The 16,600-nt window shown below is 40.3% G+C and overlaps 1 protein-coding gene across 29 annotated transcripts in view; it reads right to left on the bottom strand.

Annotated features, from left to right (window-relative positions):
* KLF12 (Kruppel like factor 12) overlaps positions 1-16,600 on the bottom strand; it is a 534,319-nt gene that overhangs the window by 278,928 nt on the left and 238,791 nt on the right. For all 29 annotated transcript variants that reach the window (XM_044927244.2, XM_044927239.2, XM_044927243.2 and 26 more), the window contains one exon: positions 9,567-9,656. In XM_044927244.2, coding sequence (XP_044783179.1) covers positions 9,567-9,656 — 90 coding nt within the window. The remainder of the gene's footprint in view (positions 1-9,566; positions 9,657-16,600) is intronic.

Below are 16,600 nucleotides of genomic sequence, written 5' to 3'. Positions count from 1 at the left end.
AGCTTGGTTGAATCTGTGGATGTGGAACACAAATATGGAGGAACCTTGAAAATGGAGGGCTGAATATAAACTATACTTATATATCCAACTAGCATAAAGGGTTGATACTCCTAACCTTTACATGTTTCTCAACTGGAACCTCACTTTTCATATACAACTTAGTTCTCTAGTCAGAAGAAGAATTCTGTCAAAGCCAACATTTGCTTAAGAAGTAGCCATTGTAAATAAATATAGGACCATTCATTCACACATAGTAACTTTGAAAAACTCACTTTCCATTTGAAGTACCTAAAACAATTTCTGGAGAAGGCAATGGCACCCCACTCCAGTACTCTTGCCTGGAAAATCCCATTGATGGAGGACGCTGGTAGGCTGCAGTCCATGGGGTCACTAAGAGTCGGACAGGACTGAGCGATTTCACTTTAACTTTTCACTTTCATGCATTGGAGAAGGAAATGGCAACCCACTCCAGTGTTCTTGCCTGGAGAATCCCAGGGACGGGGGAGTCTGGTGGGCTGCCATCTATGGGGTCGCACAGAGTCGGACACGACTGAAGCGACTTAGCAGCAGCAGCAGCAGCAGCAAAGCAATTTCTGCTTAATTTCTTCTTTAGCCATTGAGTTTCATAATCCATACTAGCTCTTCCAAGAACTGTTCCACTTGTGGCCATCCTGGATGAATCACAAGTTGAAATCAAGACTTGAAGTATCAATAACCTCAGATATGCAGATGACACCACCCTTATGGCAGAAAGTGAAGAACTAGAGCCTCTTGATGAAAGTGAAAGAGGAGAGTGAAAAATCTGGCTTAAAATTCAACATTCAAAAAACTAAGATCACGGCATCGGTCCCATCACTTCACGGCAAATAGACGGAGAAACAAAGGAAACATTGACAGACTTTATTTTCTTGGGCTCCAAAATCACTGCAGATGGTGACTTCAGCCATGAAATTAAAAGATGCCTGCTATTTGGAAGAAAAGCTATGACAAACCTAGACAGCATATTAAAAAGCAGAGACATTACTTTGTCGACAAAGGTCCATCTAGTCAAAGCTATGGTTTTTCCAGTAGTTATGTATGGATGTGAGAGTTGGAACACAGAGAAAGCTGAGCACTAAAGATTTGCTGCTTTTGAATTGTGGTGTTGGAGAAGACTCTTGAGAGTCCCTTGGACAGTGAGGAGATCAAAACAGTCAATCCTAAAGGAAATCAGTCCTGAATATTCATTGGAAGGACTGATGCTATGCTCTGATACTCTGGCCACCTGATGTGAAATACTGACTCATTGGAAAAGACCCTGATGCTGGTAAAGATTGAAGGCAGAAGGAGACAATAGAGGATGAGATGGTTGGATGGCATCACTGACTAGATGGACATGAGTTTGTACAAACTCCAGGAGTTGGTGATGGACAGGGAATCCTGGTATGCTGCAGTCCACAGGGTTGCAATAGCTGGACACGAATAAGCATCTGAACTGAACTGAACTGCCATCCTGGTTCTTTCCTTGCCATCCTGTCCACGCAGGCAGACCACTACTTAGCCAAACCCTTAAGGGGACCAGTTTAAAGATCCCCAGAGCCCTCTCTCTGTTCAGCTACTTCCTTTCTGTTATTGTTCGCTTTAAAATTAGCTGCCTTGACCTCTCCAAATTCCAAACCCTGCCTGCTTACCCCAGTGTGACTACTGGGTCCTCCCTGTTTGCCTCCAAGAGTCAAATCACATCCTTTGTCCTCCCACTGCCAAAGATTACAGACTATAACTTCCTGTTGTCCACTAGGTAAGAAAACATTTCATATATTTTGCATGGTTTTCTAATGTTTACAGTAAGAGATTGATACCCATAGCAGTTAATCCTTCACAGTCAAGAAAAAAAAGTCCTCCAAGGGCTAAATGAGGTATTTTTGTGAGATACTTAGAGACTATGCGTCAGTCTGTACATATTAGTACAAGAAAACACACCCAGATATAGAGAAATACACACCTTATGCTCCAGATTTTTTTTTTTTCTTACTCTCCCACAACGACTAGTACATGAAGGAGAACATCATCATTCAGAAGCTGAAATATTTCGGAAAGGTTAATTTTCCCCCAATCAAAATTCCCAAAAGACTCAGAGCATGAGTTTGCTTTAAAAATGTGTTCCTTTTTACAAAGCACTGACCCTATGCGGATGCAAATAACGCTTGAAAAGAACAGCACTTCACATTCTCCTCCACTAATGAGACTGCAGTTAGAACCAGTCATCTGTGGATACAGAGAACCATCGCGGCACAGAGGGTCAGGGTGTCTGGATGGCAGGCGAAAAGGAACGAAGCTGAAGGAAAAAGTACATTGCTAATGGGAAAGAGGAGGGCAGAGTTATCAACTTCATAGCGCTGCCCAGGGCAGGCCCCGAGGGAAGGGATTAGGCTGCCAGCTATATTTCCCTTGGGTGCTACCTGTAATTACCATCACAGCTCATTGATTTTCAATTCTTTCTATTAATACATTTATTGGCCATTCTGACATTATTAAAAATCAGTCCAACTCTGCTTCTATAGTGGAAGACAGCTCTTCCCTAAAATGTGAGTTTTCTAAGTATAGATATTTTTTTCCTGCCTTTTTTTTAAAAAAAACGGTCTTCTCATATTAGCAATAGCACAGCTTCTGCCCATGTTTTCCTTTGAAGCCAGGTAGTGACATGCAAAGATTTGACTAGAGATCAAAAGATCTCAAGTAATGGGTCATCAGAGAATATTAAATGATAAGCAAATTCATATGTCTAAGATAATTCTACCAATTTACTATGCTGGCGCCTGTTCCCACAGTAGGGGAGGTAATAATGAGGTGCTGTTGAAGGGTAATGCAAGTGGCATTTTTATAATGCTTTCTCGTCTCTTCTGATGAAGTCATTAAAGTAACACTGTCTTACTAAGCCTCGACACACAAATGTATATTAAATCTTTTACGTTAAATTAAACATCGTGGTTTACTGAGGAAAAAGAAGCTAGATGTGATGTTGAGTGTGTTTTCTTTTCCTCTAAAGCCACTGAATTCTAATATAACTGCCAATCTCTAATCTAGGTTCAACTACAGTGAGGGTCCCTTGGACTGCAGGGAGCTCAAACCAGTCAATCCTAAAGGAAATCAACCCTGAATATTCATTGGAAGGACTGATGCTGAAGCTCCAATACTTTGGTCACCTTATGCAAAGAGCCGATTCATCAGAAAAGACCCTGATGCTGGGAACGACTGAGGGCAAGAGGAGAAGGGGGAGACAAGAGGATGAGATGGCTGGATGGCATCTTTGATGACATCAATGGACATGAGTTTGAGCAAACTCTGGGACATATTGAAGGATAGGGAAGCTGGCACACTGTAGTCCATGGGATCACAAAGAGTTGGGACACAACTTAGCAACTAAACAGCAACAACAACACTTGCACCTGTTTTCATTTATTAAACCTAAGGACTGGGGGCTTTTCCAGAAAGGCACCTGTCTCCAAATCCTCTCAATTCTAAAGTATGACACTGGCTCCCACTTACAACGAACGGCATCTGCACTGATCACTCTTGGCTGAGCCCTGCCAATCAACTCCTTGTGCCGGGAGGATGAAGACTAACAAGAGACATGAAGCACGAGCTCTGCTCTGAAGGAAGCGGCAACACAGTCACCTTAATGGCACCAGTCGGTCCTCCGTGACACAGAACTACTTTCAACACCTTGTTATGGATGTCCTGAAGAAGGGTTTACAAAAGCTACTCCAGAGAAAAGATCATCATTCTCTTTTGTCTTAACTCTAAACTTAGGGCACTCAGGGATCTCTGGTCCAACCAGGGCTGATGTTCTCTGGTAGGAAACCATGGAGGATACAATGGAATGTATCTCTCCTCTGCTGCCATACCTGCCCCCTTCCTGGCTCCCGGGCTGTGGTACGTATGAAATAGATATGAAAGCCTACTGTTAGCACAGGGAACTCGGTGCTCTGCAGTGACCTAAATGGGAAGGAAATCCAAAATAGAGGGGATGTATATGTGTATGTATAGCTGAATCACTTTGCTGTATAGTAGAAACGGACACAGCACTGTAAAGCGAATATACTCCTTTTTTTTAAATGGGCAGAACATCCAATCTCCTCCTCTCTCAGCCACACTCTTACCACTACCCTCTGCCTACCAGCCCCCTGGTCAGAACTGCACCTGCCTGGAAAAGAGGAGAGAGAGGAGGAGAAACCAAGGGCTCCAACATGCTTGTGACTGGAACAGGGACTCGGCTCCACCCCCGTGGAAGACTCTTCAGGTCTTAGAACAAGAAGAATGAAGGTGACTGAATGAGAAGTGATTCCTGCCTGTTCCCCTCTGATGCCTATGCACCTACTATGTATCTATCGTATTTTCATTGAGAGCTTTTTTAAAAATTATACTTTAAAGAATTTCAAACCTATATACAATCAGGAAGAAGAGTTAAACAAGCCCCCTCGTATGCACTGTCCAGCTTCACTAATGATGAAATCATGACCACTCTTATTACATCTCTGTCTCCAATCATCCACCCTCCCATTTTGTTTTGCAGCAATTCCTAGCTGTTGAATCATTTCATCTGTAAAAACATCAACAACTATCTTTAAAGTATGCGAACCCAAGAGTTCCTTTTTTAAAAATTATGGTCAAATACCATTATCACACCAAATGGTGGTATCATTTTTATCTTAAAATAATAATTGATTTCTGCATTCATTCTGTATTTCTACAATATAAAATCTGATCAGAATTTGAAACATTTTTCCAAACATGCTTGAATAGAAATTAAAATAAAAAAGAATGCTTCTGATTTGAGATTTACCTTAAATCCTCTCTTAGGATTATAAACTAAGGCAGATGTTGAAATCTCTACTCAATAACGATGAGAACTGCAGAAATGGAAAGTGAAGCAATGGGGCCCTTTCTGTCTTTACACAAAAGGAGAACATTCCGTGAACAGCCACCGCATGTGGGCAGGTTCCTTCCTGTGAGGCTAGATGGTCTACTTCACTTCCCAGGTGAGGGGGACTGGGTGGACAGGGACTGGAGACCAAAAGGGCCCACAGAGCAGGCCCCTGGCTAAGGAAGCATCTGAACTCAGGCCTGTCTCACCGTAAAGTCAGCACATTTCTGCTTTCGTATACAGGCATTTTCATCTCAGTATCACTTTTAGACTTATAATTGAAAATGCCTTCTCTCATTCCTGCCTGCAATGCAGGAGACCAGGGTTCAATCCCTGGGTAAGGAAAATCCTCTGGAGAAGGAAATGGCAACCCACACCAGTATTCTTGCCCAGAGAATCCCATGGACAGAGGAGCCTGTCAGACTACAGTCCATGGGGTTGCAAAGAGTTGGACACCACTGAGCAACTAAGTTTCACTTTCTTTCACTCCATGCCTGTTACCAGAATTAAAAGATGGTCAGGCTGAATTTGGAAGGCCTCATCTCAACACCCCCACTACATAGATGAAGACACAGAGGCCTGGAGGTGGGCAGTTCCTTGCCAATGCCATTCCAGCTGGGGAGCTGCAGGGCCACGAATAAAATCACATTTTATGTCTTTGAGGTGGTGCCCGTTCTCTGCACACAGGCTTATCTCTGGGTGTAATAGTTCCAGAATTCCTCTTCCTGCTTTAGTCCTGGGCTCAGTAACATGTTAGACTATTCAAAGGCTGACAGCATTTGGGAAGCTCTTGTCCCAGAAGAACACAAGCACCAAAGGTCACAAAGTCACCCCACATTCCACGCTGGGCCCCTGGAGTGTATCACAGGAGCACGTGACCTTGCCATGGACCACACAGCAGCATGTGCTGTAGTACCGATGAGCCTGGAGAAAACTGAAGTCCCATTTCAGGAGACTGGAATAATAATAATGAGCAACTTCAATACAACTAACCACTTTTCTGGTGGCTCAGATGGCAAAGAATCTGTCTGCAATGCAGGAGACCCGGGTTCAACCCCTGGGTCGGGAAGATCCGCTGGAGAAAGGCCTGACTACCCACTCCAGTATTCTTGCCTGGAGAATCCCCATGGACAGAGGAGCCTGGCAGGCTAAAGACCACAGGGTCGCAGAGTCAGACAGACTGAGCAACTAACACTTTCACTATCAAGAGGGTTCCAAACAGAAGGGAGACATGCAGAAGTGGTTTCAATGAGCCACCCTTATCTATCCAGTTAACATGGCTGCAAGACGGAGACTGTCACCAATGGCAATCTCTTATTTTCAGCACTTATCTTTATGCTCACAACAACCTTACGAGGTAGACGGAGCAGGTTTATAACTAGCTGTTGACTGATTTCATATTTTGCATATGCCAGTTAAAATGCCTGGACAAGCTGCACAGAACATGTATTTACCAAGTGCCAGAAACTACGAGAAAAAGGCAGAAAATAGTTCTTGCTTTTTAAGGGCTTACAATCTAATTGAAGAGATGGGACCACATACACACATCATAAAACTATTAAGGAGATGAGGCAAGGCAGCCAGAACTTTTCCCAGAGTAAACTGAGTGGCCAGCCTTGGCCTGTTCCACAATCTTTCTTTAAGCTCTAAAATGAGCTCATCCGGCCCTGAATTCCTTGAAGGGGTGGGGGCACATGCAGAGACCAGCTGACAGCTGGAGACCTAAGGGACTATTTTTAGAAAGAAAGAGAGAAGGAACAGATGCCTTCATAGCGCCCTGAGACAGGAGGTCCATGTACAGTAGCAGATCTTACAATGCTGCCTACAGCCTGAAAGGCAGGTTCACTTTCCTTGTCCTAAGCACTGATGGAAAAGTCTTAAAACTAGGTTTCCTGAGTGATTACAGAAACCCACCAACGTACCAGCTTCAGCCTTTCCATTCACTGCTGTGATGCATAGGCACATTTCTATAATTTTGTTCACTGTAACATCTCGTTTTCAAAAGCCCATAATCATATATGTGATGATTTTAATTTCACTAATATATTTACATTTTCTTATGAAGAATCAAACTTCAACCAGACTTTAATACTCAATAAGGAAAGAGTTCTGTAACATGGAAATCATGTTTAGAATCTAGCACTCCTTACCTTAAAATAGTTCTGAGATTCTGAAATTCCACATTATCACCACCCATCCTATCATCCTCAATGAGATACTTCAGTAAAGGAACCAAAATTAAAGTTCACTAAAATTGCTGATTTGATCTCTTTAAAGAAGAGTTGACTTGCTGCTGCTACTGCTAAGTCACTTTAGTGGTGTCCGACTCTGTGTGACCCCAGAGACGGCAGCCCACCAGGCTCCCCCGTCCCTGGGATTCTCCAGGCAAGAACACTGGAGTGGGTTGCCATTTAAAAGTATTATAAATGACTAAAAACAATTAATTATATTCTAAAAATAATCAATCATAATACAATTCATTAAATAGCGTGGTGTGCTTCTCTTAAAGTTTTACTGTCAAAGAGAATGCAGTTATATCTGCCATGTATTTAAGAAAAGTAAATATATTGCTAAGAAAAAAGAATAAATTCAGCTTCTATTCCCCTCCAACATACAAAATCTAAATTAGGGCTAAAATATCAACATCAGTTCCATTCACAAGGAGGAAAATTGATTTTAATGAATTAAGTAAAACCTAGAACTTACAACTTTTCCTGTTCCTATTTGAGGACCAAAAAATACTTTCTATAAATAATGTGACACGAGTTGCTTATGCATGCTGTAAAACCCCTGGGAATACTGGCTTTTGTTTTTTATGTACCTAAATCTTTCACGCAAGCATTACTTTAAAATTGAAAAATGACAGTCAAGGAGACAGAAGTACCTAGATGTTCTTAAGGATTTCCAAGACCGTGACAACAGTGTACTATCCTGGCTTTGACTAGTAGCCCTGGTAATATTCTAACTGGTTTTCTGTATATACAGCATATTTTGGGGTTTTCTGCCTTCCTTCAACATGTATGACTTGAACAGATTTGCTGCTATTCAAGTTGAGGAACATATTGTGAAATAAAACCAACATTGTGAAATATACTATTTTCACTTTTCCATCAGGCTGTCTTCTCCAAATGAGATGTTATGGTTTGTATGTTTTGTTAAACGTAGGGTGTATGGAAATATATTTTATTAAACTGACGCTAATGCATTTAGAGTAAGAAAACAGAACTGGGAAAAGATCAAACACATTCTAGTGTGGTTAAGCTAAAACAATAAAGGTAAAAAACTGTTCAGAGGATTTAACTTGCTGAGTATCAGGCTAGAAAATCCAGGTGAACACATGACTTTTCCTGAAGGTTTAAAATTAGAAAACAATTATTAATAACTGACATATAGTCTTTTCTTTCACCATGGCCTTCTGCTTGAATCTCTGGGAATCAGTCATTACGTCACATAGAGAACTGTGGGGTTGTATTTCTGGTTGATATACTCCACAATGCTCATTTCAGAGCTCCCCAGTCTACACTGAACATAAAGATGAAATGAAATCCTCTACATGATGGGACTCTGTTTCAGACACTGGCTTATACAGAACAGAAATATGTTATGAAATGCCACACAGCCTGGCACACAGTGGTCAAGAATGGGGCGTTACTGGAGGACCCTCTAAATGCAACCATCAAGATCCTTGCCCTTGACTATCCTCATTACATCAATATCCTAACCTTCTGAACGGGGTCCCAGAAGAACTCATGCACACTGATTTTTTTTAACTATGAGATATTACTCACACTTAAAATATCTTTTGATTGTTCAATTATAAAACACTGTTAAGGTTTTGCTTTGATCTTGATTTGAATAAAGGATACATAAATAAGATTAAGATTAAATATTTAACTGATGTCCTTTATTTTTTGGTCATAAGTACTTGCTCTGTAATGCTAGCTTAATAAGATAGGTAGATGGTGCTTTCTCCCTTAAAAACATAAAAGGTGGTCAGCCACACATTGCCCTGAGGATGGTTTTTACAAGCGAACCTATTAATATAAATGTTAACAATTATAAAATCACCCACATCCTTATTAAAAAAAAAAGCTAGCTCTGCTCTTAAGTCTTCATATACTCAGTAGCCATAAACTGTCATTTGGCTATGTTATTGTTCAACAAGCTTTCTTTTGCTTTTACGTGCTTTTCAAACTCACTGACCTAAATTTCATCAACTCTAAGAAAGGGTAAACACAAATGTCAAAAGAGAAGTCCATCCAACCAACGGTAAACCTTCCCCTACCTGTACTCTGCAATTTCCCAACTTGGTAAGAACCCATCTATATTGACACTGAGGTTATAGTCTCATCTTATCTTTTTAACATTTCCCCTGTGCTCTGGATTGTTATAGCTTTCCAAAACATGAATCCATTTAAATAAAGCCATATGGTCACTATGTCTTCCTAAATTTAGGAAGCTATCTTTCCTAAGTTAGTAATGTTTTCAGGTTGCAAATGGGTAAGAATCACCCACCGTCTCAGAGGATTGTTACTCAAGAGACAAAAGCTGAAGCAAGTGAAACATCAGAAGTGTTCTGCACATCTCAGAACACTCTGGACATGAATGCCTGCCAGGGTCTGAGAGAAAAGGGGGCGGGGCGTCGTCGGAAACTTTCACTTACCCCTTGCTCAGATTCCAAAAGCTCTGTTTTGACTCTGACTGCCGGCATCCCATCAAGCATTAACATTCTGTTCTCGAAGGTGTTGATATTCTGAGAATAAAAAAAGGGAGAGAGGGAAATTCAGCTATGAAGCCTTCAACGGAGGACATCTGGTAGAATCTGCCGTCATTGTAGCAGAGTCAGTACTGCTAACCTAATTTTTTAACAATACAGTATAATTAAATGAGAATACCCGCACCACCAATTATCCCCCCATTCCGAACTTTCATTAGAAATAATGACCAAGAACTTGAATTAATCAGTCTGATTCTCTGACCTCTGGGTTGCAGGTCAGATGATAATAAACTGGAGTAAGGAAACCTTACATTAATTTATATGGGGCCGGAATAATTCATCAAGCTTTTGCAAAGAGTGGAAGGAAACGCAAGGCAAGTTTCTTTATTCCTTTAGCTTTAGAGGTTGTACTGCATACAGAAATCCATAAAGAAGAAAACAGATCACAATAATTTATATACTCTCATATTCCTGTCAAAGTCTAAATAATTTTAAAAGCAAGAAACTATAATACTAGACAGTTAATTCTGGTATTGTGGCATACCTGACTCAATGAAAATTCCTACCTATCAACCTCAAACACCTTCTTCGAAAACAACTAATGTAAGTCTTGGATTAAGAATGAATTCTTAAGCTGAAATCATAATCAAAGAATAAACAACAATTTGTTTTTTGTTCTGGTAGATGTTTGGCTCCATTTGCCACCTCTTGAAAGGAAAACCTTACTTCTATGTGGTTCAATAGAATTTCTAACAACATTTAAAAAAAGATTAAATCAAGGTTATCTTTGACTAATTTCCACGACTTTGGGGATTTTCTTAAGTCAATAACCTAGGAAGGGAGTCATAAAGCCACACATCAGTGTTTGCTTCAGGCCAAAATCAGGCTCAGGTTTTAAAATACGTTGAGAATGCCAACTTTACTCTCAAATACTGACTAAATCCAGAAATTAAAATCACTAAGTTTGACTGAATTTTTAGGATAGCTTCTTTGCTCGGTTATAGAATGTAACCATGACACTTAAGTGGTCTTACTAAAAGAAGTTTGCCTACATGGTGACAAAGGTTAAAATCACTTCTAAACCATCAACTTTTCCCCATTCAAAGAGTTGCTTTTCTCCCCAGCAGACAGTTGAATAAAAACTCCCACTTCAACACATCATAAATTAAATGCTTTTATTACCAAACAATACCAACAGAGTGCAGCATAGTGAAGCTCTAATTATTTCTCCCATTTCTTGACTCTCTTTTTTGTTTAAGAAAAATACTCTTAAGAAATAAAATGTATGGGGCCACTCATGACAAATATTTGCTCAGAGAAACCAACAGCAAGAAAAAGCAAATTTACACTAAAGCTAACTAATGAGCATTCAGAAATTCCATGCTACCTAGTTTGTTAGGGAATAAAAAGAAAATTACTGTCATGTTCCTCTCTTAGAAAAGTACAATATTATTAACACTGATAGGATACTTTTTTTAATGTTTGCTTTTGATTTGTCCGTATCTTGGAGGGATTTTCACACCCTCATGGCTTAGAATAAGAGGAAATCTGGTGTTAACTGGTGAGCTCAGTGCATTTGTTCCAAGCTTAAAATCCTTTCAGGGAGACTGATGGATTGCTTACACATCAGGCATGGATCTCAAATCCCAATGGGGCACTTGCTTCCACGGTTGGAAGTAGCCAGCTGCTTGCCCCCTCTCAGCCTCAGGGAAGCCTAGGAAGGAGGTACCCAACCCTCAAGTGCCCAGTCCTTCACAGCAGCCAGGAATTCGCCCTAACAAAGCCTCTGGGAGGCTGTTTGGTTGGTAGACAATGAAGGATGAGTTGATATAGTTTCCTACCCCGGAGGAGGTCTTGCCCAGGTGGAAAGGGAAGAAGATGCCTTGCAAAGAAAGGGGAAAGACAAAGAACGATTCTGGAAAGACAGGTTTAATGAACTGTTAGAAACTGATTAGAGGCTAATGTCCCTTTTAGTGCTTTATACCAATTTACAGCTGATATACTTCAGCTGTTTTCCTGGCTGGCTGTGATCAACTCATTCTTTTTTTTTTTTTTTTTTAAAGGCAAGCTAACCAGAGCCTTTGAAGTTAAAAACAGATAAACCACAAAAAGCGGACTGGGTTCATATTCCATTGAGTACATTTAAATATCACTGCATCTGCAATATCATTTGTGTTGTTGTTGTACTCAAATAATTCTAGATGTGTTAAAGACACGATTACATGTCAGTTTCATGTAAAAGTCAACAAAAATCCAACACGTTTTCCAAAAAAAATTTCTTTTTAAATAAAGTTTGCCCTGCAAATATTTCTCTTCCCCTGGTTTTTCCAGGATCAGCCAAAGCACAGCCATAATAAACATCATAAATAACACTGTTCACAGCTAAGGAACCAATCTTTAAGAAACTCTTGCAACTAGTACAGATTCAATGTGTACATATGCCTGAAAGTTACACTATACACACGTGAAGGATATTAATCTCTGCATTCATGATTCTAACCTTGTTTGGCATAAAGAGAAACACACATATTCGGTGCATCACACCATATTCCAGACCATCCAACAAGGTGTATGGTTTTTATAAAGCATGTGATAATTTTACAGTATTAAAAAGTATAGTCCTTGGAACAAAACACAATAGATTTCTCTCTCTAAACTAAAATCAGATACATACAGTCTCAACTGACTGCAGACTTTAAATATGTAATAAACTGTAATAATTTGAAATTGCTGTCAAACATCTCTTGCCATGATCTCGATCAAAATGCATTTACAGGAGAATCCAATTGCCTGATTGAGGAAAATAAAATTACAATTTTAGTAACATGGTACTCTTTACATTGTGACAAACTGATATTGTACAACCCTATATAATTTATGTGCCTGTGTTTATATTCATGCACACATCTATATACCTTGCTACTTATTTCATATGAGTAAACTGTATCAACTATAGCCAAATTTACCATCAGATTAGCTGGCTGTTGATCAGTTACATGTGCACTGGATCAGAATGGTACTCTGGACATTCGTACTTGCCAAATAAGATATGGGGCTTAGCAGTCCAGCTGATACTAGTTCTCCCAGTCAAAGGCAGTATAAAACAACTGTGCTCAATCCTGGCATCTCATAGTATTCTGAATGGAACATGGAGGAAGGAAAAAAAAATGATGCTCACTGATAATCTCCCATGAAAAACAGAGAACAAAGATGACTTTCCAAGTCAGCTACTACAATCTGGAGTGGTAGATTGGAATGCTCCAAATCACAGAACACAGATCTCCTCCTCTCCCTCCTCTAGGATATGGGTTATCCAGTTTGCACAATTTAAGTAATAAAGAACAAGCTAGTCAACATTCAATAAATCTAATTTTTAAACCAAGTTTCCCTTCATAAACCAAAAATATCTACTGAGATTTGTTTTGATTTCTCAAGATGCAGGACATATTCATTTAAACATCATGAATCTCCAGTGTTTGGCTAGAGGTACTGAGAAATATGAATTGCCCCCACCCATGCCCAAGTTATATTCAACAGTGATCAAAGGGACATAGTAGCAATTCAGGATGCATGCACCAAATTGGTTGAGGTACGTTCAGAAAAGATTCTAAGAAGTTTATAATGCAAACATGCGTGCGTGTGTGCTAAGTTGCTTCAGTTGTGTATGACTCTTTGAGATCCTAGACTGTAGCCGGCCAAGCTTCTCTGTCCATGAGATTCTCCAGGTAAGAACACTGGAGTGGGCTGCCATGCTCTCCTCCAGCAGATCTTTGCAACTAAGGGATGGAATCTGTGACTCGTAGGTCTCCTGCATTGGCAGGCAGGTTCTCTACCACTAGCGCCACCTTGGAAGCCCTATTGCAAATATTTCAACTGGTAAAAAGCATCACCCTTTGACTACTTTTTTGGGCTTCCCAGGTGGCTCCTGGGGAGAGTAAAGAATCTGCCTGCAATGCAGGAAACCTGGGTTCAATCCCTGGGTTGAAAAGATCCCCTAGAGAAGGGAAGAGCTACCCACTCCAGTATTCTGGCCTGGAGAACTCCATGGAAAAAGGAGCCTTGGGGGTACAAGTCCATGGGGCTGCAAAGAACCGGACATGACTGAGTGACTTTCACTTTAACTTTCTATAAATAGGAAAAGCAAAAGTATCAGATTATAAGGAAATTAGGCTTTGCTAAAAAACCACTTCATAGAAAAGTCAACCACCACCCTTTTTGACTCAATTCTAACATAACAACAAAATCAACAATGGTAACGACTTTTTTCAAGCCTTTATGCCATTCAACCAATAGGTCATTTTTTTCAGAGAAGACATTAACTGTTTTATCCAACTCCCAAATTTTGGGTGAAATGCAATAAAATGAGTGAATTTTGCTCTTTGTAAGGGTCAACATATCTCAGAGATTAGAACAGTGTCCAGTCAAGGATTCCATTATCTGCTGTTATGCAGTAACAGGTAATATAAAACAACTATCATTTTACTATTATTAATATCTTGGTAACACACACAGTGGGCTTTCCTGGTGGATCAGCCATTAAGAATCTGCCTGCTGAGACTCAGGGACACAGGTTCAATCCCTGGGTTGGGAAGATCCCCTGGAGGAGGCCATGGCAGCCCAATCCAGAAATCTTGCCTGGAGAATCCCATGGACATAAGAGCCTGGTGGGCTGCAGTCCGTGGGGTCATAAAGAGACACAACTAAGCAACTAAACAACAACAAACAAACAAATAATAACACCTACTATTTGTGTATCTACTGTGGACTAGACACTGTGCTAAGAGATTTGTACTCATTTAGTCCTTATATAGCCTCTGCCTACAATGTGGGAGATCTGGGTTTGATCCCTGGGTCGGGAAGATCCTCTGGAAAAGACAATGGCAACCCACTCCAGTACTCTTGCCTGGAAAACCCCATGGACGGAGGAGCCTGGTAAGCTATAGTCCGTGGTCGCAAAGAGTTGGACAGGACTGAGCGACTTCACTTTCACTTTCAGTCCTTATAGTAAATCAAGCAGTAAAGACTCTGTTATCAGAAGATGAGGCATTTGAGACACAATGAGGTTAAAGTGTTCAAAGTCATGCAACTGGTAATTGGTGCAGCTTGATTCCAAATCAAATGAGCCTGAGTCCTAGCTAAGCTCCCATCCACTACACTCCTCTCTCCCTCTCCTTCTTATTCCGTCTTTCTCTGTGCACATATGCTCACAGGCAACCCTCATCAACATGGAAAAAGACACGAGCACCTTACTGAAGGCCCCAAGAGAGGAACTCTTGAATCTCCATCAATGGTTCCTCTCAGGGCTGAGCTGATTCAGTCACTGAACAAATGGGACGTGCAACTTCCAATCACCAGCAAAGTATCAACATTTTGGGGAATAACAATAAGAATTCAAATAAATCACTGGTATCAAAGCTATTTCACATTTTCTTCTTTAAATCAATCTTTCAACATATTTACTTGGCTTATTACAATTATACATTCCTATCCTAGAAACATCTCATAATTAATTCAGTCAGTCCTATCCTGAATGCAACATCCAGAAAAATCTATGGTAATCTCATCTGCTACCTGTTTTGAAAATAGTCCTATCCTCGATGGATCATTCAATGTTTTCACAATAGTTTCATGTACTTAAGATGATACAGGAACTCCATCTTCTACCTTTTACATTCCAGAGACATACATTTGGGCCTCACATATAATTTATAATCACTTGAGTATAAAAGCTTATCTTTCTAAGCTCACATAGCCTCAACACTGGTAAATGAATTTTGTAGTGGGCATACACATCATCAGAGTACCTCCAATGGTACAAAATAAACACTAGTTCAAACACAGACTGCCACTCTGACCCAGACTTTCAGGTTTCATTGCTTTGCAGCATGGCAGAGTGGATGTCACATTAATGACCATATTTAACTGGGACCATTAGAAGTCAAACTACAGACACACTGGGACTCACAGCTTAAATCCCCTTCAGTGGTTTCAATGATCCATATATACATTCTTCTTAAATATCTGTCTTCAGTCTCAAAAACAAAACCCTTCCATAATCCCCTCACACTGAAACATGGAATTGTGTCTTTCTTAAGAACTGGTAAAACCACACATGCAATGCAGTAACTTGTATTTTCCTGATAGCAAGAATCAGTGTTTTCTATGTTGGGAAAGGGTCGGGAAGATCCCCAGGAGGAGGGGATGGAAACCCCTTCAGTATTATTGCCTGGAGAATCCCATGGACAGAGGAGCCTGGCTATAGTCCACAGGGTCGCAAAGAGCTGGGCACAAATGAAGCGACTTAGTACACAGCACAAAGTGCTAAATTATTAAAATAATAGTTTACACTAAAATTTTTAGAAACGTCATCTGAGCACTTAAACTTCCACCCCAGCATTAATACAAACTGTAATAAAACTTATTTTGTCATTCATATTCTGAATTATTTGGTCATGAGTTGACGAAATCTCTCCTTAAACATGCAGGGAGGGTCTCTGCTGCTGCTGCTGCTGCTAAGTCGCTTCAGTCGTGTCCGACTGTGTGTGACCCCATAGACGGCAGCCCACCAGGCTCCCCCGTCCCTGGGATTCTGCAGGCATGAACACTTCTACAGCCAAGTTATTTCATCCTATCCAAGCCATGTCTGTGAACCATGAGGCACTACAAAAGATAATGGGGCAAAGTCAGGGACTCGAGTATAGAAACAATGTTAACACTAGGAGAACTAATGCAACACAACCACAATAGGACTCCAGGGTCTCATAATTTCAAAAAATAATTATGTAACAACTACAATACTTAAAACACATACATAGAAACAACTATAATAACAAGAAAAAGTATCATTTACTGAGCATTCATGTACCAACTGTTATTTCAGGTGCTTTATATTTGTTATATCACTCATTCATTCAAAAACCACTGAGTACTAGGCACTGTCAAGGTATTTAGGAAACATCAGTGAACAAAAGAGGAAGTTT

Source organism: Bubalus bubalis, chromosome 13 (genome assembly GCF_019923935.1).
Source record: "Bubalus bubalis isolate 160015118507 breed Murrah chromosome 13, NDDB_SH_1, whole genome shotgun sequence".
NCBI lineage: Eukaryota > Metazoa > Chordata > Mammalia > Artiodactyla > Bovidae > Bubalus > Bubalus bubalis.
This window is presented reverse-complemented; position numbering and strand designations above follow the sequence as displayed.